At 36.9% G+C, this 23,544-nt stretch overlaps 1 protein-coding gene across 8 annotated transcripts in view; it reads right to left on the bottom strand.

The window, feature by feature from the left end:
* SLC4A10 (solute carrier family 4 member 10) overlaps positions 1-23,544 on the bottom strand; it is a 352,866-nt gene that overhangs the window by 244,652 nt on the left and 84,670 nt on the right. For 5 of the 8 annotated variants that reach the window (XM_018063730.1, XM_018063754.1, XM_018063774.1 and 2 more), the window contains exon 1: positions 7,888-8,066. The exons of 2 other annotated variants lie outside the window; for them this stretch is intronic. In XM_018063730.1, coding sequence (XP_017919219.1) covers positions 7,888-7,968 — 81 coding nt within the window. In that variant the 5' untranslated portion in view covers positions 7,969-8,066. Of the gene's footprint in view, positions 1-7,887; positions 8,067-23,544 lie in introns of those variants that run through there. One more of the 8 variants, XM_018063761.1, reaches the window with a different exon arrangement.

Raw genomic sequence — 23,544 nt, 5'->3', positions numbered from 1 at the left:
TAAATGGAGAATATAGGATCTAAACAAACAGATCCAGCTCCATAGCTCTGGCTCTTAACTACTGTGCTACACTGCCTCCCTCCACACTATACAATAGACTCAACAAATTACTATGAGTTTGAATAAAATTTTGACCAAAAAAAGGATTGGCTAGAAATAGATAATATACATTTATATGCAGCATATTTTGAATTGCAGTATTTCATGAACCAAGTTCTGTTGCCTTTTATAAAGAGAAATTTAATCAAAGATTATTCAATTGTCTTTTTAACTTATTTATATTCCTGTATTATCATTTTCTAAAAGACTTGGGATAAGGAAGGGATCATTTCAGTCGATGTCTTTTATCTGTTTTTTAAGGAGGGCTTGCCGGCGGCTCAGTGGTAAAGACTCTGCCTGCCAATGCAGGAGATGCAGGAGACATGAGTTTGATCCCTGGATCAAGAAGATCCTCTGGAAGAGGAAATGGCAAAAACCACTCCAGTATTCTTGCCTGGAAAATCCCATGGACAGAGGAGCTTGGCAGGCTATATAGTCCATGGAATCGCAGAGTTGGACACAACTGAATGACTGAGCATGCAAGCAAGGTAAAAAGTGTTTGAATGTTTAAAAGTTTTTTAAAAAAACCTAAAATCCAATATTCTCCAAAGCTTCTCCCACAAATGGACCTATGGTTCTAAAATAAGTATTGAAAATTTGCTGGGCCAATACCACTACCATATGTATAGCTATTTCCCAAGGCAACATGAAGTCACAGGATTAATAAGAACAACTTCATAGAAACGTCTAGAAAATTAGGTTTTTCAAATAATGCAGTATTCTACAGAAAGAAACTGAGTATTCTCAGTTATATGGGTCTGCTATTGCTCTAAATAAAGGGCCAGAAGAGCAACAGTGTCTGGTTTCATTTTTACTTACACTGTGGAATTCCATGTTTACTTCTGACATCGTTTCTATGGATGATGTACCAAATAAGAGTATTCAATTCCAATTTTTTCAATTCCCATGCACAAATGCTATCCTCCTGATAACAAAAGTCACATCTCAGATGTCACACCTAAGGTTACTAACCTCACACAATACTAAATAAGTTCTGGTGTATGGAAAAGAAAATTTATAGATGATATTAAATGTATTAGCAATTACACTTACTTTATGATTGCTATATTAGCAATAAGCAGAGCTTAAATATCCCTGTAACTTCCATGATTATCAGTAGCAATTTCTCCTTCCAATTTTTCCTAAGACAAAGTCTTTATTAGCCAAATATTCACCATAGTGACATGCATATTCATTGTATTAAAATGATCCTTCTAGATTGTCCTTGGTCTAGGAAATGTCTAAAATAAAGCCAAAGCTAAAGCTGATTACTTAACAATAAAATGGAGTTTACATCAGGGACAAGCAGGAGGTCTCTTAGGGTCTGAAATCTAGGACTCCTGAGTGGTTGTGGACAGACCGAGAAATGCTCTCACGTGCAACTCTGATAGAGAATTTGATTAAAATCCTTCATTTTGCTTCTACCCCCTACCTTGTCTACTAACTACTAAATCTACTCAGGAATTTAATTTTCATTTTCAAAGTCTCAGGAGGGTGAGAGCTCTGAATATGACTGCAAAATATAGTGCTGTTTTTTTATCTTTTATATTATTTTCTCCCCAAAATAATTAGTTCCACACACAGATGTTTTCAGTTTAGAAATTCATAATATAACACTCAAGATTCTACATTATCTGGTCCCAACAAATCTTTCCTTTGATAATCTGAGTTACCCGACTGGGCTATAGACCAAAATGAACCATTGCATACTACTCAAACATATTATTTGCTTTCTGTCTCCCAACTTTTGCTCATGTCATTTCCTCTACCCAAAATGGCCTTTTTCCTGTCTTGGCCAGTCTTCAAGGTCTACCTCATATGCCCCTTGACATACTTCCCCAACTCCTCATCTAGCTTTTCTTTCTCTCTCCTCACTTAGCTTGACATATTCTGCCAGCTGAACTCAGCAGAATGATTTATGCCTCTTTCATCTCATTTTTGAGCCTCTACGGCACTCACTACTTTTCACATTCTGCTATAGTCATTTGTATTTAGTGTTTACAATTCACTATCTATGATTTCCTGAAGGCAAGGACCTATTGGTTTTTATATCCTTGCCCTCTACTGCGCTTACTGCAATACTACAGGGTTTTGCATGTTTGGCTTTTTGTTTGCTTTAACAAATTGCATTGTGCTGAAATTTGATCGGCAATTTGATCGACCTTGTGCCAATTCAAGGGAAATAGCTGCACACTGAGAAAATTGCTCAAGAGAACAGAAGTAAAATGCAAAAATGTCACAAAATGTAACACAAGATTACTTAAGATTTAGATTTAGGTTTCATCTAAGCACCAAATTACACACTTGTACTTAGGAGTTTGACAGTTTTTAAGCACATTGATGTCTTTACATTAAATAAGCATCAGTAATTCAAAATATTATACTCTATCGAACAGGAACTTGAACTGCTGTATTCATATATAGTATTGTATTTATATTTCAATTTAGTCTTTCATCTAGAATATAAATTTTCATTAACAAATAAAATTACTAAAACAAGCTGTGTATAAATTTGAGTGAAGAGTCTTCATCAAGGATATTTTTTACGATTTAAAAAATAACTCAGGTCATTAAACCTAAGCTCTATAACTTCTCTATTATTTAAACCTTGATTTTTACTCCTTAATTTTAATCTCTAACTAGTACTTTAAAAAAAGACCTGATATTGCTGTTAAGCTTTCCCAAAGACTCAGTAATCTACTGTTATGAAGTGTTTTTAGCTGAATTTCTTACTTGAAAAGAAGAATGAGGGTGAGAGGTCAAAATTAAACTCACAGTGACCATTACCAATAGCTCATCCTAGCTCTAAGAATGTATATAACAATGTCTGCCACTAAGTAACATTGGCAGTAGTGTGCTTAGTATATTTCAGAACTCTTAAGGTGCTTTACATGCCTTAACTCATTTGACCTTCACAATTCTTTGACACAGACACCATTACTACGTCTGTATCACACTGAGGAAACTGAAAGCCAGAAAGGTTAAGTAACTTGCCCATAATCATACAGCTGGTAAGTGGTATAGCTAAGACTTGAATCTAGTGATCATGGATGGCAGTCTGGATGCTTAACTACCATACCATACAAACGAGGAGAACTTGTAAATAATTTTCTATTGCTTTAATTCAAGAAAATAAGCATTACTGGGCAGCATGCACCAGCCTAGGATTCCAGAGAAATAAGGTTTTTGGATCTTCTCTACCCACTTCCCTTCATGGCAAATAGATGGGGAAACAATGGAATCAGTGAGAGATTTTATTTTCTTGGGCCCAAAAATCACTGCAGATGGTGACTGTAGCCATGAAATTAAAAGATGCCTGCTCCCTGGAAGAAAAGCTAAAACAAACCTAGACAGCATATTAAAAAGCAGAGACGTTACTTTGCCAACAAAGGTCCATATAGTCAAAGGTATGGTTTTTCCAATAGTCATTTATAGATGTGAGATTTAGACCATAAAGACTGAGCACTGAAGAATTGATACTTTTGAACTGTGGTGTTGGAGAAGAATCTTGAGAGTTCCTTGGATGGCAAGGAGATCCAACCAGTCCATCCTAAAGGAGATCAGTCCTGAATATTCATTGGAAGGACTGATGCTAAAACTCCAATACTTTGGCCACCTGATGAGAACTGACTCATTGGAAAAGACCCTGATGCTGGGAAAGATTGAAGGCAGGAGGAGAAGGGGACGACAGAGGATGAGATGGTTGGATGGCATCACCAACTCGATGGACATGAGCAAGCTCCAGGAGATGGTGAAGGACAGGGAAGCCTGGCATGCTGCAGCCCACGGGGATGCAAAGAGTCAGACACGACTGAGCAACTGAACAACAACCCACCTCCAAGCTGCTTTCAGCCAGCACACTGGTATGAAAGAGTTGTGCATGTATGTCCAACAGCGAGATGGTTAAGGTCTACTTCCCTACTAGTTCCTACCAGCGCCCTTCCTCAGTCAGTTCAGTTCAGTCACTCAGTCATGTCCGACTCTTTGCAACCCCATGAACTGCAGCATGCCAGGCCTCCCTAACCATCACCAACTGCCGAAGATCACTCAAACTCTTGTCCATCGAGTCAGTGATGTCATCCAACCATCTCATCCTCTGTTGTCCCCTTCTCCTCCTGCCCCCAATACTTCCCAGCATCAGAGTCTTTTCCAGTGAGTCAACTCTCCATATCAGGTGGCCAAAATATTGGAGTTTCAGCTTTAGCATCAGTCCTTCCAAGAACACCCAGGGCTGATCTCCTTTAGGATGGACTGGTTGGATCTCCTTGCAGTCCAAGGGACTCTCAAGAGTCTTCTCCAACACCACAATTCAAAAGCATCAATCCTTTGGCGCTCAGCTTGTTTTATAGTCCAACTCTCACATCCATACATGACCACTGGAAAAACCATAGCCTTGACTAGACAGACCTTTGTTGGCAGAGCCTAAGATAAATCCTATCCTCCCCAATTTATTCAACAGGCTCCCTAAATGACCCTGACCTGCTGCTGCTGCTGCTAAGTTGCTTCAGTCGTGTCCGACTCTGTGCGGCCCCATAGACGGCAGCCCACCAGGCTCCCCCGTCCCTGGGATTCTCCAGGCAAGAACACTGGAGTGGGTTGCCATTGCCTTCTCCAGTGCATGAAAGTGAAAAGTGAAAGTGAAGCTGCCGAGTCGTGTCCGACTCCTAGCGACCCCATGGACTGCAGCCTACCAGGCTCCTCCGTCCATGGGATTTTCCAGGCAAGAGTACTGGAGTGGGTTACCTAGCATCAAACAGTCCAAAACTTGCTACTCCTTACTTCCAAAACTTAATCCCTATGAAATCAAAATCCCCTTCCATAATAACCTATATAGCTCAGTCGGTAAAGAATCTGCCTGCAATGCAGGAGACCTGAGTTCAATTCCTGGGTCAGGAAGATCCCCTGGAGAAGGAAATGGCAACCAACTCCAGTATTCTTGCCTAGAGAATCCCCATGGACAGAAGAGCCTGTCAGGCTACAGTACATGGGATCACAAGAGTCAGACACAACTTAAGTGACTAAACCACCCCCAAAGTGGAATTATAGAAAATTGTTCACATCCCTGTTTTGAAATGATTGTTGGGGTCCCTGCTTCTGCATGCTGCCAATATTTTTGCTCTCAAATTGAAAACTATGGCTTATAAAACATACAAGGCTGAAACTCCAATACTTTGGCCACCTCATGCGAAGAGTTGACTCATTGGAAAAGACCCTGATGCTGGGAGGGATTGGGGGCAGGAGGAGAAGGAGATGACAGAGGATGAGATGGCTGGATGGCATCACTGACTCAATGCACATGACTTTGGGTGAACTCCGGGAGTTGGTGATGGACAGAGAGGCCTGGCGTGCTGCGATTCATGGGGTCGCAAAGAGTCGGACACGACTGAGCAACTGAACTGAACTGAACTGAACTGAATTTTATTAACAGTTTATAATGCCCTAATAAAAATAATTTTATGTATTATAAAAGAAGTTAATGCAGTTATCAAAATTATATAATGCTTGATTTTATAGTTTGATCCAATCTTTAATGTCTCTAATATCAAGAGAGTTACATGAGGAATAAAGAATTATATGTAACTTATCCTAAAGTTCACCAATTAATAAATTAGAACTGATAGTAGCATACCACTTTTGAAAAGTCAGTTCAAAATGTGAGCACAATTCATTATGCACATTTTCTCATAATCTTGGAAGCAGGAAACAACTCTTTCTTTTCTGTATTTCTCTCAACACCAAATACAATATTGTACAAGTGATCAGCTTTCACATAATGCTCACTGAATTGAACAATTACCTGAATAGTTGTTTACAGACAGCTTGCCTTTAGAAATCTTTACAATGTATAATGAAATGCATGTATAAAATGGTACCAATAAAGGCAACCATTACATAAAGAAGATGACCAATTGTTACTGAGCAGATTTACAATCAATTTCACCATTCAAAAGGTCAAGATCATCTTGCTGTACAGGAAAAAGATTGACATTATATTAAATGTCTCTGACATTCTAACCAATATTTACTTTTTAATGTTATATATTCTGACATACCAACAGAGAAACACTTTTCTCCACTTTGTAAAAGAAATGAGACAAAGACTGTAATTTTTTCACCTTATAGAATTATTGAGATATCTTCATTTAAGTGTCACTGAAGAAAGTAACTAAAAATCTTTATGATCTGGTTCTTTTGAAAGGTCACAAACACAGTGAAAAATCTAGCAGAATGTTGTGAACCCAATACTTAGAGGAATCCCAAAGCAATGCCAAGAAACAGAATGTACTCATAGTGACTAATACATGCAAATACTGGAAATAAATTCTAACAGATTAAACAGGTTTTGTAGCAACTAAAAGGTATATTCAAATCATTCCAAAACTAATCAAGCTTAAGAATATGGCAAACTTCCCTGCTAATAAGAATCTAAGCAGGCTAAGTAGTCTGAATAACATATAAAAAATAATAGTCAATATCAGTAGGTATAAATTTTAGTGTGCTTTTAATTAAAAAGGAGAAACTGACCCCTTAACTGAATCAAATCACTTTTAGTCTTTGATAAGTATATTCATATTTAATACAACATTTTACCTTGATGGGGCATTAAATCCTAATCAAGCTATGGAATCATGAAGACAAAACTATCTTCTGAGAAATGCTGCAACAGTTTCTCTGATTTTGTTCATTTAATATGGGATGCCTTGGCAAGTATCTGCCAGGTCCCCTAATCCTGAGGCAGAAATATGTGTAATACAAAAAAAAAAAATTCCTTCAAAACTTGAATGTCAAACAGAGTCAAGGCTTCTTATCCAAGCATGTAACCCTGAGGATATGCTATAAAAAACCAAAGTTAAATGCATTACAACATGATAGGTGAAAATGGTTTAAAATAAATAGAGTTTCAGAATAAAATGGATATATAAATCCACATTCTTTGATGTGATGATTTTCTATTCTTTGTAGTTAACATGTTTAATATAATTAAGTCTTTCATTTTGAAAATGAAAGCAATCAAAAGTAGAATATCTCTGGGTCAAAAATCTTAAACAAGCTTATACGGCACCGGATTTCTTCGTAAAAAAAAAAAAAAAAAAAAAAAAAAAAACAAAGAATAAAACAGATTTATTATCTGCTTTAGTCTATAAGCAGTACCTTAGCAGATCTCTGCATTAAGAGAACCAAAGCATCATTATGTCAATAGATCTGAAAAATAATTAAAAAGCTATGCCTTTTAAAACAATTTAGATACTGAAAGATAATTTCAAGAAAATAGCTCAGATGCTGATAAAGATAATTCTACTCATCACAGTTGGGTTGCTGTGTGGTTGCACAGTACAGTGGCAGTAACATCTATTTCTCTGCTTAAGAAATCCCAGATAAAATAATTTAATATGTCACTATATATAAGCAGCTAGCTATGGTGTATACTTATCAGTATGAACGATTTATGCTATTTTTATCATTCAAAATAAAAGCTGCAATTTGACTGTATTCAGGTTTAATCTGGAAAAATCTGTAGAGCCCAAAACCTTGCCCTTAATTACATACAAAGGATCTCTTTCTTTACTTCCCACATCCCCATAAAAAGCTAAAGTAAACACAAACTTAAACACACACATATTTCTAAAATTCATATTGTTTATCTGGCATCTATTACTATAAATATTACTTGTTCAAATATCCTAGGGAGAATCTAATAATAAACAATTACATTGATTATTCTAAGTGAGCTAGAAAAAGCAATAACTCTACGGTCTAACAGCATCATTATAATTCATGAGGTCATACCTGATGACTTAGAGATTGAAAAGACTCACAGGTTCCAGACTGCATGACCTTTCTATTTCCAGAGATCCCTAAAGATTGCATTTCCTGTCTTACAAAAGATAATCACAGCCACCTCTATGTCTCAGCATCTTCAGGGCTAGTGAAGAAAACATCAAACAGCAGATCTGTCCATCAGTATCTGTTTAAGTCATCATGAAAATATCAGATCTCATATGCTGTTTATCATCTCCCCTTTGCAGTTATAAACTGCGTATTAGGGAGGATGACACAGTTGTATGTGCTGAAGCTGCTAATGCTGTCTGAAAACAGTAAGCTTACTGCTTAGAGCAATTCTGCATCATCCAAACAGTGAATGAGTCACGTCTTTCAGGTTTCCCACTTCTGATACTATAAAGATTTCACGTGCCTGGGAAAGTTTGAATTTTTTGTCATTTCTTTACAAATAAGCAATGTTCTATTTAATTACCTGTCCAATGCATCTGTTGCCATGTTAAAACATTAGTTCTTAATTATTGTGCATTTTCTCCATGTATGACTAAGCTTTAATGATTTAAGGAGCAACATTGTACTCTCTCTTAAAGGACTCTTTCTTCCAAACCATGTGCATCATCACTTATCCAACCCATTAAAATTAGAAGTCCCTAAAAATGATGAATTTTTCTTCTGGCAATCTTTGATAATTGTGTATAATAGAAGATAGCTAAGAATAAGTAAGTGCATATTCACTTTTTAATTCTCAGGAACTATTTTTATTTCATATCTTTCAGAACAACACACTTCAAATCAAAATAATTTTTATACTATTAATAAAAGGCACAAAATCTCCTATAGAACTTAATATGCAAAACACAAAATGCTATTATCAAATTCCAAAACTGCATGGTTAAATCTAAATCTAGGAAATTAAACCTATGTTATTGGCATTTTTATTGTGATTTTTCATTGCATCTTATTTGTGTTCATTGAGATTCTTATAATGCTCTCTTTTACCACAACAGAGTAGAATTAAGGAATTTTCAGATTAATAAAATAGTCTGATGATAGAAAACTGATATCCTCCAAGATTATAAATGGAAATACTTTCTCTTTACCATGTGATAAAAAATAATGTTTTAGAAATAAAACAAAGACTAAACTTATATTTAATTGAATGCAAAATTAGGACACCAAATATAACATATTACCCTAAAAGAGTATTCACATTATATATAGCCTGAATTAATGGACACTTTCTTTATATACCTATGAATGCTTTATGTGTATACATGTGATATAAACTAAATGAAATTTAATGATAGCTAAAAGAACTATACAGAAACTGTTTTTTAAGTGTAAACTAATTACAAACCAGTATAACTTCCCTTCTCCCATTCACAGCATCTGACGAACATCTGAGCATAATTTGTACTATCATGGAGACTAATGAGTCTTAGAAATTGGGCTTCTTTAAAAGGCTGATGGGTAGAGGCACAGGGGAGATGTTGGTCAAAAGTCCAAACTTCCAGTTAATGAGATGAATAAGTTCTAGGGATCAAATGCATAGGATAGTGATTACAGTTAATCATATTGTGTTATATACTTGAAAGTTACATATGGTGGTAATTTTTGCAATATGTAAGTATATCAAATTAAACTTATACAATGTTATATGTCAATTATATCTCAATAAATCTAAGGTAAATGATTATACCTTAAATAGATCTAATTTTCATTTGTAAAAAGAAAGAAATTCGTTTTCTTTAATAGTCTGATCCACATTACGCCCTTAGAGAAATTACTGCCTCTCACTGCACATGCTCAGATAAAACGTTTGGTAGTTTTGGCTGTATGTACCCAATGACATACCTGAATGGAAAATCATATGTATTATGATTTATACATACAGTATTTACTCTCTTATTGTAGTCAAAATAGGTAAGTTTTCTTTAAGAGATATCGTAACATCTATCTCCCTTTCAATATTTATTTCTTCATGTGGAAAATAATAAACATCTTCTTTGTGTCAGATGCTGTGCTACAGAATTCATGACAATATAAGATATGCCATCACAAAAGCAGATAATTAAACAAGTATACCATGACAGAAGATCAAGGGATATGAGACTGATTAGTAGGACAGATCCCTAACCTAAGGATCAGAAAAGGTCTTCCTAAGGAATTACTGTTAAAGCTGAGAAGATCTTGAGTAGATGATATCTGAGGGATGCTGAATACAGCATGGTGAGACCATGAACCATTAGTAGGACAGAGAGAAGAGATAAGGCTGAAAGATAAACCAAGGTCTAATCACAGGACTCTTCAGAAACCATTTAAAGAGGACGGACTTAAACTTCAGGGGAATGAGAATCCTTAAACACAATCATTTTTGCAGTTTAATATTATTCTGGCTATGGGAGAGAATCAATTGAGTAAAATAAAACTGGAAAAATACAAGATATATAATTTGGGGCAGGGGATAATGATGGCCTGAACCAAAGTGGTGGCAGTAGGGATGGAGAGAAATTGATAAGATTCCAGATACACTTTTTAGTTAGAAAGAATGTGATGGGAGACTAAATGTGAGAAATGAGGTAGAGAGAAGTGTCAAGATTTATTCATAACCTCCTAAATTATTATAGATTTCATTTTGACAGTTCATATACTTTCATCACATGCTCCATTGTACTGTCATTAATTTATTTCACATGTATGTGTTTAGTTTTTATAAAATAGCCAGAAAGTGTAGAGAAGGAAAGCTCATCTGACATTCATTCTGTGACCTCTCAAAATGTGTTTAAATTTGAGCAAAATTATTATAAATGAATAAACAAAAAATAAACTGAAAATTGTACTTTTCTTTCATATATTTTGTCACAACACTGATGATCAGGCCAGAGTATGCTTCTTTTTTTGTTATAGTCACCACTCTGTTGTATTTTTTAGATTCTACATATAAGTGATGTCATACAGTGTTTGTCTTTTTTTGTCTGACTTTTTTCACTTAGCATAATGCCCTCCAAGTCCATCCATGTTGCTACAAATGGCAAAATTTAATTATTTTTTATATGGCTGAGTAGTATTCCATTGTGTGTATATACTACATCTTCTTTATCCATTCATCAGCAGCAGGTTGTATTTTCATTTTTTCATGGTTTCCTAAATAAAAGCTGTGAAAAGCTTTTATTTAGGCCCCAGCTGTTTAGTTATGCTTTTATTTCTTTTACTTTAGGAGGTAGATCCAAAAATTATTGCTGTGACTTATGCTGTGTTCTGCCTATGTTTTCCTCCAGGAGCTTTTTAATATCCAGTCTTAGATTTTGGTCTTTAATCCATTTTATGTTTACTTTTATATATGGTGTTAGAGAATGTTCTAATTTCCTTCTTTTACTTGTATCTGATCAGCTTTCCTAGCAACATTTATTGAAGAGACTGTCTTTTCTCCATTGTATACTACTGCCTCCTTTGTTGTAGATTAAATGACCATAAGTGCATGGGTTTGTTTCCAGGCTCTCTATCCTGTTTCATTGATCTATGTATCTGGTTTATGCCAGAATCATATTGTTTTGATTACTACAGCTTTGTAGTAGTCTGAAGTCAGGGATCATGATTCCTCCAGCTGTGTTCTTTTTTGCTCAAGAATGTTTTGGCTATGCAAGGTCTTTTGTGTTTCCATACAAACTTTAACAATAAAGAAGCAGACTCACAGATACAGAGAACGAACTAGTCATTACCAGAGCCAGGGGCAATGGAGCAGCGGAAGAGAGGGAAGTATAAACTACTGAGTGCAAGACAGGCTCAAGGATGTATTGCACAACACAGGGAACATAGCTAATATTTAGTAAATGGAAAGTAATCTTTCAGTTCAGGTCAGTTCAGTCGCTCAGTCGTGTCCGACTCTTTGCGACCCCATGAATCGCAGCACGCCAGGCTTCCCTGTCCATCACCAACTCCGGGAGTTCACTCAGACTCACGTCCATCGAGTCAGTGATGCCATCCAGCCATCTCATCCTCTGTCATCCCCTTCTCCTTCTGCCCTCAATCCCTCCCAGCATCAGAGTCTTTTCCAATGAGTCAACTCTTCGCATGAGGTGGCCAAAGTACTGGAGTTTCAGCTTTAGCATCATTCCTTCCAAAGAAATCCCAGGGTTGATCTCCTTCAGAATAAACTGGTTGGATCTCCTTGCAGTCCAAGGGACTCTCAAGAGTCTTCTCCAACACCACAGTTCAAAAGCATCAATTCTTCGGCACTCAGCCTTCTTCACAGTCCAACTCTCACATCCATACATGACCACAGGAAAAACCATAGCCTTGACTAGACGGACCTTAGTCGGCAAAGTAATGTCTCTGCTTTTGAATATGCTATCTAGGTTGCTCATAACTTTTCTTCCAAAGAGTAAGCATCTTTTAATTTCATGGCTGCAATCACCATCTGCAGTGATTTTGGAGCCCCCAAAAATAAAGTCTGACACTGTTTCCACTGTTTCCCCATCTATTTCCCATGAAGTGATGGGACCGGATGCCATGATCTTCGTTTTCTGAATGGTGAGCTTTAAGCCAACTTTTTCACTCTCCTCTTTCACTTTCATCAAGAGGCTTTTTAGTTCCTCTTCACTTTCTGCCATAAGGGTGGTGTCATCTGCATATCTGAGGTTATTGACATTTCTCCCAGCAATCTTGATTCCAGCTTGTGTTTCTTCCAGTTCAGTGTTTCTCAGGATGTACTCTGCATAGAAGTTAAATAAGCAGGCTGACAATATACAGCCTTGATGTACTCCTTTTCCTATTTGGAAACAGTCTGTTGTTCCACGTCCAGTTCTAACTTCTGCTTCCTGACCTGCATACAGGTTTCTCAAGAGGCAGGTCAGGTTGTCTGGTATTTCCATCTCTTTCAGAATTTTCCACAGTTGATTGTGATCCACACAGTCAAAGGCTTTGGCATAGTCAATAAAGCAGAAATAGATGTTTTTCTGGAACTCTCTTGCTTTGTCCATGATCCAGCAGATGTGGGCAATTTGATCTCTGGTTCCTCTGCCTTTTCTAAAACCAGCTTGAACATCAGGAAGTTCACGGTTCACATATTGTTGAAGCCTGACTTGGAGAATTTTGAGCATTACTTTACTAGCGTGTGAGATGAGTGCAATTGTGCGGTAGTTTGAGCATTCTTTGGCATTGCCTTTCTTTGGGATTGGAATGAAAACTGACCATTTCCAGTCCTGTGGCCACTGCTGAGTTTTCCAAATTTGCTGGCATATTGAGTGCAGCACTTTCACAGCATCATCTTTCAGGATTTGAAATAGCTCTACTGGAATTCCATCACCTCCACTAGCTTTGTTCATAGTGATGCTTTCTAAGGCCCACTTGACTTCACATTCCAGGATGTCTGGCTCTAGATGAGTGATCACACCATCATGATTATCCCGGTCGTGAAGATCTTTTTTGTACAGTTCTTCTGTGTATTTAAAGTTGTATAAAAAATTAAATAATGTAAATAAATAAATAATTTTTTAAAAGGCACATACACAAAGACCAGAGGGTAAATGAGTGAAATGGAGACTAAAAAAATGGAAAAGATCAAAGAAAAAAGAATGTGGAGCTGTACATCAGAAACTAGCACAATATTGTACATCAACTTTAGTTACATTTTTTTATAGAATAAATGAACCTAACTACTGTTTATTTGAAAATATAAACAAAATCAACAAACCTTTAGCTAACTAAGAAAAAAGTAGAGGATTCTCATAGGTAAAATCAGAAATAAAATAAGAGAAGTTATAACTGATGCTATAGAAATACAAAGAATCATGAGAAACTTCTATGAAAAATTATACACCAATGAGTTGGATGCCTTAGAAGAAATGAATAAATTTCTAGAAACATACAATCTTCCAAAGCTGAATCATCAAGAAACAGAAGTCTGAATAGACTGATCACTAATAAGAAGATTAAAATGGTACTCAAAAATCTCCCCAAAACAGAAATCCAGGACCAGATGGCTTCACTGAAATTCTACAAAACATTTGAAGATTTAATACCTATCTTTCCCAAGCTCTTCTAAAAAACTAGAGAGAAACTTTACAGACACATTTTGTGAAACCAGCATTACCCTGAAACCAAAACCAGATAAGAACACCAAAAAAAAAGGGGGGAGGGACTAAAGTCCAGCATTCTTGATGAACACAGATGCAAAAACCCTAAACAAAATACTAGTAAACCAAATAAAACCATACTTTAAAAGAATCATACACCATGATGACCAAGTCAAATTTATTCCAGGGGCACAAGGAGAGCTCAAACACCTACAAATCAATGTGATACATCATATTAACGAAATTGAGGATAAAAATCATATAGTCATTTCAAATGCAGAAAAGTCATCTCTGACTCTCTGCGACCCCATGGACTGTAGCCCACTAGGCTTCTCTGTCCATAGAATTTTCTAGGCAAGAAAACTGGAGTTGGTTGCCATCTCCTTTTCCAGGGGATCTTCTTGACCTAGGGATTAAACCCACATCTCCCATGTCTCCTGCATTAGCAGGCAGATTCTTTACCACTGAACCACCTGGGAAGCCCATAGAGGGAATGTACCTCAACATAATAAAAATAAAAACATATATGACAAACGAACAGTTAATGTTATTCTCAGTGGTGAAAATTTGAAATCTTTTCCTCTAAGATCAGGAAAAAACTCTTGCCGCTTCTCTTCAACAAAGAATTGGAATTCCTAGCCATAGCGATTCAGCAAGAAAAAGAAGTAGTGGGCAACCAAATTGGAAAGAAAGAAGTAAAACAGTCACTATTTGCAACTGACATGGTATTATATATAGAAAACCCTAAAGATGGAACCCTCCAAAATCTGTTAGAAATAATAAATAAATTCAGTAAAGCCAGAGGATACATCAAGATACAGAAATCTTTGGCATTTCTATTTACTCATAGTGAACTATCAGAAAGACAAATTGATGTGACATTCTCTTTTTTAAATTTTCTTTTTAATTGGAGGATAATTGCTTTACAAAATTTTCTTTTTAATTGGAAGATAATTGCTTCACAAAATTGTGCTGGTTTCTGCGATGCATCAGCGTGAATCAACCACCCCTCTTGGTTGCCGCACAGTACCAGGTTTGAGCTCCTTGTGTCCTACAGCAAATTCCCACTGGCTATCTGTTTTACATATGGAGATGTATATGTTTCAATGCTACTCTCTCAACTCATCCCACTCTCTTCTTTCCCCACTGTGTCCACAAGTCTGTTCTCTATATCTGCATCACCATTAGTATCAAAAAAATAAAATATCCAGGAATATTTCAAGAAGGTGAAAGAGCTGTACACCAATAACTATAAGACTGATGAAAAAAATGAAAAACACACAAATAAATAGAAATATATCCCATGTTCATGAAATGCAGGAATTAACATTGTTTAAAGATCCATACTACCCCACACTACCCAAAGATATCTACAGGTCCAATGCAATTCCTATCAAAAATCCAATGGTCTGTTTCACAAAACTAGAAAAATAATTCTAAGATGTGTATGAAGAGACTTCCTTGGCGGTCCAGTGGTTAAGACTGTGCTTCCACTCCAGGAGTCACGGGTTCCACTCCTGGTCAGGGAACTAAGATCCTGCATGCTGCATGGCATGGCCAAATAAATAAATATTTAAAATAATAATTTTTTAAAAATGAAGTAGGTGTGGAACCACAAAATATCTCAAATAGCTAAAACAACCTTGAGAAAGAAAAAAGTTGGAGGTATCATGCCCCCTGATTTCAAACTATACTACGAATCTTATGGTGTTCAAAACACTATGAGTAAAAAAAAAAAAAAAAAAAAAAAAAAAAAAAACACTATGAGTACTGGCACAAAAAAAGAAACACAGATTAATGGAACAGAATAGAAATCTCACATGTATACGTACAATGAATTTATGATAAAGAAGCAAAAAAACATACAATAGAGAAACAATAGACCCTTTAATAAATGGTATTGGGAAAACTGGATCAGTTAAGTTCAGTTCAAACGAGTGAAGCTAGGCCACTACCTGACAGCATACACAAAAATTAACTCAAAATGAATTAAATATTTGAATGTAAGAACTAAAACCATAAAATTCCTTGAGGAAAACACAAGCTGTAACCTAATGCACATAAGTCTTAGCAATGGTTTTGAGGATTTGACTCCAAATGCAAGGGATTAAAAGCAAACATAAACAACTGGGATTGTGCATGCTAAGTTACTTCAGTTGTGTCCGACTCTTTGAGATGCTATGGATCATAACCTGCCAGGCTTCACCATCCATGGGATTCTCCAGGGAATAACACTGGAGTGGCTTGCCATGCCTTCCTCCATGGGACCTTCCTGACCCAGGGATCAAACCGTTATCTGGCATCTACTGGCATTGGCAGATGGGTTCTTTACCACTAGCGCCACCTGGGAAGCCCCAAACAAATGGGACTACATCAAACTGAAAATCTTCTGCACAATGAAGGAAACCATCATCACAATGAAAGGCAACATACTGAATGAGAGAAGATATTTGCAAATCATATATCTGATAAGAAGTTAATACCCCAAAATATATAAACAACTTATACAACTCAACAACAACAACAAACAACCTGATTTGAAAATGGACCCAGTAGCTGAGCAGACATTCTTTCCAAAAAAGACATACAGCTGGCCAACAAGCACATGAAACTATGTCCAATATCATGCCATTATTAGGAAAATACAAAAACCACAATGAGCTATTACCTCACATGTGTTAGAATGGCTATCATCAAAAAGACAAGATGTGAAAAATGTTAGGAAGAATGTAAAGAAATGGAAATCCTAAACTGTTAGTGGGACTGCAAACTGGTATAGCCAGAATGGAAAAAGCATGGAGATTCCTAAAAAAATAAAAAAAAAATCAAGAATAGAGCAATTACATGACCCAGCTATTCCACTTCCGAGTATTTAAGTGAAAAACATGAAAATAATAATTTGAAACTCCTGCCTTCATTGCAGCATTATTTACAATAGCCAAGATCTTGAAGCAACATAAGTGTCCATCAGTGGGTGAACTGTCAATGAATAGGTGGTACATATACACAATGGAATACTACTCAACCATAAAAAGGATGAAATCCTATCATCTGTGACAACATGGATGGACCTAGGGGTATTACGCTAACATTGTATGATTTCACCCATATGTGAAATCTAAAAGGAAAAAACAGGCAAAATAAAATAAAAAACAGCCTCACAGATACAGAGAACAGATCAGTCGTTACTGGGGGAAAGGGCTTGGAGGGTGGGCAAAATAGATGAAGGAGGTGCATGGTGATGGATGGCAACTGTATTTGTGGTGGTGATCACTTTGTCCACAGATGCCAAATTATAATGTTATACTCAAGAAACTTATATAATCTAAAAAACTCACTTCAGATACAACCAGGCTACTGACCCCACAAGCCATGGTGGGTGACAACTACTAATGGGAGGGTAGCATCCTCTACAAAATAAAATATTTAGCGTAAAGCAAATGTATGAGACTCTGGAGCCACCCAAGGTGTGGCTGGGTGGCATGCTGGGGCTGCTCCTGTTGCTCGAAGCTGACCCTCTTCCCCCCAAAACAGCTTATTCCAGAGAATATCTCTGAAAACCTAAGTAATCTATTTTGTTTTATGTAATACTGCTTTTTATTTATTTGCTTTTTAAACTATAAATTAGCTCACTTTTCAAAGTAATTTGGCAAAATATATTACAATTCTTAAAAACATTGAGTCCTTCCTACTATTTTATTTGGAGAATTTACAAAAAAATTGGCAGATGAAGGTTTCTGTACAAAGATGTTTGGTGCTACATTATTAGAAGAGAAAAAATAGAAATAATAAGAGAAAGGTTAACTAAATTATGAGACAACAAAATGGAATGCACTGGTAACCAATCAAGATGTTAATGACAAGGAAAATGTGTACTGTAATAGAATATTGAATGAAAAACAAAATCCCAATATATTTATGCAGTACAATCTCAAATCAATGCAAAGAAATAGAGAAAAACAACAGAACGGGAAAGACTAGAGGTCTCTTCAAGAAAAGTAGAGATGCCAAGGCAACATTTCATGTAAAGATGGGCATAATAAAGGAAAGAAATGGTATGGATCTAACAGAAGCAGAAGATATTAAGAAAAGATGGCAAGAATAAATGGAAGAACTATACAAAAAATATCTTAATGACCAAGACAACCACGATGGTGGGATCACTCACCTAGACCCAGACATCCTGGAATGTGAAGTCAAGTGGGCCTTAGGAAGCCCCATTATGAACAAAGCTAGTGGAGGTGATGGAATTCCAGTTGAGCTATTTCAAATACTGAAAATTGATTTTGTGAAAGTGCTTCACTCAATATGCCAGCTAATTTGGAAAACTCAGCAGTGGCCACAGGACTGGAAAAGGTCAGTTTTCATTCTAACCCCAAAGAAAGGTAATGCCAAAGAATGTTCAAATGACTGCACAACTGCACTCATCTCACATGCTAGCAAAGTAACACATCTCCAAGTTAGGCTTCAGCAGTATGTGAATCATAACTTCCAGATGTTCAAGCTGGATTTAGAAAAGGCAGAGGAACCAGAGATCAAATTGCCAACATCTGTTGGATCATAGAAAAAGCAAAAGAAGTCCAGAAAAACATCTGTTTCTGCTTCACTGACTACACTAAAGCCTTTGACTGTGTGGGTCACAACAAACTGTGGGAAATTCTTAAAGAGATGGGAATAACCAGACCACCTTACCTGCTTCCTGATAAACCTGTAAGCAGGTCAAGAAGAAATAGAACTGGACATGGAACAACAGACTGGTATCAAATCAGGAAAGGAGTACATGAAGGCTGTATATTATCACCCTGCTTATTTAATTTATATGTAGAGTACATCATGGGAAATGCAAGCATGGATGAAGCACAAACTGGAATCAAGACTGCCAGGAGAAATATCAACAACCTCAATATGCAGATGATACCACCCTTATGGCAGAAAGCGAAGAACTAAACTGCCTCTTGATGAATATGGAAGAGAAGAGTGCAAAAGTTGGCTTAAAACTCAACATTCAGAAAATTAAGATCATGGCATCTGGTCCCATCACTTCATGGCAAATAGATGGGGAAACAGTGGAAAATGTGACAACTTTATTTTTCTCAACTACAAAATCACTGCAGATGGTGACTGCAGCCATGAAATTAAAAGACGCTTGCTCCTTGGGAGTAAAGTTACGACCAACCTAGGCAGCATATTAAAAAGCAGAGACATTATTTGCCTACAAAGGTCCATATAGACAAAACTGTGGTTTTTCCAGTAGTTATGTATGCATGTGAGAGTTGGACCATAAAGAAAGCTGAATGCCAAAGAACTGATGCTTTCAAACTGTGGTGCTGGAGAAGACTCTTGAGAGTCCCTTGGACTGTAAGATGAAACCAGTCAATCCTAAATGAAATCAATCCTGAATATTCTTTGGAAGGACTGATTCTGAAGCTCCAATACTTTGGACACCTGATGCGAGGAACTGGCTCAGTGGAAAAGACCCTTATGCTGCGAAAGATTGAAGACAGGAGGAGAAGGGGACAAGAGAGGATGAGATGGTTGGACGGCATCACCAACTCAATGGACATGAGTTTGAGCAAGCTCCAGGAGTTGGCGATGGACAGGGAAGCCTGGTGTGCTGCAGTCCAAAGGATCAGAGTCAGACACGACTGAGAGACTGAACTGAACTTAACGATCTCAGCTATGGAAAATATACACTGAAAAAACAGATAAAGTTTCAAATTTTAAAAGATGGCCCCTAATGTGAAAAGAAGAGAGGCGAAAAGCAAAGGAGAAAAGGAAAGATATAAGCATCTGAATGCAGAGTTCCAAAGAATAGCAAGAAGAGATAAGAAAGCCTTCTTCAGCGATCAATGCAAAGAAATAGAGGAAAACTACAGAATGGGAAAGACTAGAGATTGCTTCAAGAAAATGAGAGATACCAAGGGAACATTTCTTGCAAAGATGGGCTCAATAAAGGACAGAAATGGTATGGACCTAACAGAAGCAGAAGATATTAAGAAGAGGTGGCAAGAATACACAGAAGAACTGTACAAAAAAGATCTTCACGACCCGGATAATCACGATGGTGTGATCACTCATCTAGAGCCAGACATCCTGGAATGTGAAGTCAAGTGGACCTTAGAAAGCATCACTACGAACAAAGCTAGTGGAGGTGATGGAATTCCAGTAGAGCTATTTCAAATCCTGAAAGATGATGCTGTGAAAGTGCTGCACTCAATATGCCAGCAAATTTGGAAAACTCAGCAGTGGCCACAGGACTGGAAATGGTCAGTTTTCATTCCAATCCCAAAGAAAGGCAATGCCAAAGAATGCTCAAACTACCACACAACTGCACTCATCTCACATGCTAGTAAAGTAATGCTCAAAATTCTCCAAGCCAGACTTCAACAATATGTGAACCGTGAACTTCCAGATGTTCAAGCTGGTTTTGGAAAAGGCAGAGGAACCAGAGATCAAATTGCCAGCATCCACTGGATCATGGAAAAAGCAAGAGAGTTCCAGAAAAACATCTATTTCTGCTTTATTGACTATGCCAAAGCCTTTGACTGTGTGGATCACAATCAACTGTGGAAAATTCTGAAAGAGATGGGAATACCAGACCACCCAACCTGCCTCTTGAGAAATCTGTATGCAGGTCAGGAAGCAACAGTTAGAACTGAACATGGAACAACAGACTGGTTCCAAATAGGAAAAGGAGTGCGTCAAGGCTGTATATTGTCACCCTGCTTATTTAACTTCTATGCAGAGTACATCATGAGAAACGCTGGGCTGGAAGAAACACAAGCTGGAATCAAGATTGCCGGGAGAATTATCAATAACCTCAGATATGCAGATGACACCACCCTTATGGCAGAAAGTGAAGAGGAACTAAAAAGCCTCTTGATGAAAGTGAAAGAGGAGAGTGAAAAAGTTGGCTTAAAGCTCAACATTCAGAAAACGAAGATCATGGCATCCGGTCCCATCACTTCATGGGAAATAGAGGGGAAACAGTGGAAACAGTGTCAGAATTTATTTTGGGGGGCTCCAAAATCACTGCAAATGGTGACTGCAGCCATGAAATTAAAAGACGCTTACTCCTTGGAAGAAAAGTTATGACCAACCTAGATAGCATATTCAAAACCAGAGATATTACTTTGCCGACTAAGGTCCATCTAGTCAAGGCTATGGTTTTTCCTGTGGTCATGTATGGATGTGAGAGTTGGACTGTGAAGAAAGCTGAAAGCTGAAGAATTGATGCTTTTGAACTGTGGTGTTGGAGAAGACTCTTGAGAGTCCCTTGGACTGCTAGGAGATCCAACCAGTCCATTCTGAAGGAGATCAGCCCTGGGATTTCTTTGGAAGGAATGATGCTAAAGCTGAAACTCCAGTACTTTGGCCACCTCATGTGAAGAGTTGACTCATTGGAGAAGATTTTGATGCTGGGAGGGATTGGGGGCAGGAGGAGAAGGGGATGACAGAGGATGAGATGGCTGGATGGCATCACTGACTCAATGGACGTGAATCTGAGTGAACTCTGGGAATTGGTGATGGACAAGGAGGCATAGCGTGCTGCGATTCATACAGTTGCAAAGAGTCGGACATGACTGAGCGACTGAACTGAACTGAATGTTACTCTATCAAATAGAGGTACCACACTTCATCCAATCCCCTATTCTTAGACATTTATTTTTTTTCCATTTTTCAATATTATAAATAATAGTATAATAACACCTTTGTGCATGTAGCCTTATACACATTCTCTATTTCCTTAGGATAAACTCCAACAAATAGACTTATTGGATCAAAGGATATGAACATTTTTGAGGTTTTAGATAAGAATTGCTAAATTACCTTACAGATAGGCTATATCCATTTACATTCTCCAAAAGAAGAACCCTCTCTTTTCATTGTTTTGCCAGAGCCAGGTATTATCATACAGACTTTATACAGAATAGTAGTCTGAATAAGTAAAGCAGCAAATAAAGGGAAATCAGGAACACATTAAGTCAAAGACAAATTTAATTAAACCAAATATATTTATCTTTATAAGCCTATATTGTTATTATTCTAACAAAAACAATAGCAAAAATCTAGAAAAAATAAACTTTCCTAGTTTCTACATTTATTGAGAAGGATAGAACACATTCCTTAGGGAATACACCTAGAATTGTAAAGCAAAACAACCACCTTTGAATACAAGTTACTAAACGGTGGCAAAGACTAATTTAAAACAAATATAAATCTGAACACTATTGTTTTTGTTTTTGTTTTTTTCCTCTGTGACATGTGTTGAATAAATCAATCTACAGAAGGGAAATCATTTTAATCAGCACAATGTGATTTCTCTCATACAAAATATGAAACACACAAACATAAAAATAGGGTTTTCAGCCTTAGGAAATCTTTCAAATAGAAGATACACCTTCAACCAAGGAACCACAGGAGAACCACAAAGTTTCACAAAATATCATGTGTAAAAAACAATGTTTGTATGTAAATGTAGTTTCTCCAAGCATCATTCATTCCAGAGATGAGTAAATGCTGGAAAAACGAATTAAAATGTACAATGTGTTTGATCTTTAAAGCTATTGCTATTTTTTTTAATCAATAAAATAACAGTCTTTTAGTAGAATTTTCTGATAGATTTAGCTATCATTAAAATACAATTTGGGCAATACTAAAATTGTATTTAAAGGGAAGATTATGAAAAATTGAAAACCAGTTTGTCCTTTTTGATTTTAATATAGGCTGAGTCACATTAAAGATAAATTTTATTTACTAAAAATAAATTGCTCAAAAAATACCTCTAAACAACCTTTGTTAAAAGGATGCAGGCTTACAGCTAACAGCACAAGCTATGGAGGCAAACTGTGAAGTTCAAATCCTGGTTTTAGAAACCTGGAATATTTCTATACTGCCTGCCTCAGCTTGTGCATGCCTGCATGCTAAGTCACTTCAGCCTTGTCTGACTCTGTGTGGTGTGATCCTATGGATGTAACCCTCCAGGCTCCTCTGTCCATGGAATTCTCCAGGCAAGAATACTAGAGTGGGTTGTGCCAGTGCCTGCCTCCAGGGGATCTTCCTAACCCAGGTATCAAACGCACAGTCTCTTTTGTCTCCTGCACTGGTAGACAGGTTCTTTACCTCTAGCGCCACCTGGAAAGCCCCTGTCTCAGTTTGCTTATGTAAAATGATGATAATCCTACTAGGGTTGTTGTAAGGATGAAATGTAATTAACACATATAAAGCAGTTAAAGCACTGCCTGGCACAGAGGAATCACTGAATAAATATTTGCTATTGCCATTCTAAGAAAGACATAGTTACAAGCTTCTTATAGTGTCAAAAAATGAAGAAGAAAAAACAACTACATACAAAAGATTATAAAACAATTGGAAGTATATAAATGATTGAGTTCAAGATCTGAGGATGAGAGTGTAGACCCTCCAGACCTGGGTAAGCAGAATATATTTTTTTAAAAATTAGATATATAACACAACTTTTATACCATAGTGGCTTTGAAGTCAGACAAACATTGATTAAATCTTAGATTCACTAGTTAGTGACCATGAGCAAGTTGCTTAAACTCCTCACCTGGTTCTTCACCTGTAAAAT

This window comes from Capra hircus, chromosome 2 (assembly GCF_001704415.2).
Source record: "Capra hircus breed San Clemente chromosome 2, ASM170441v1, whole genome shotgun sequence".
NCBI classification, from domain to species: domain Eukaryota; kingdom Metazoa; phylum Chordata; class Mammalia; order Artiodactyla; family Bovidae; genus Capra; species Capra hircus.
This window is presented reverse-complemented; position numbering and strand designations above follow the sequence as displayed.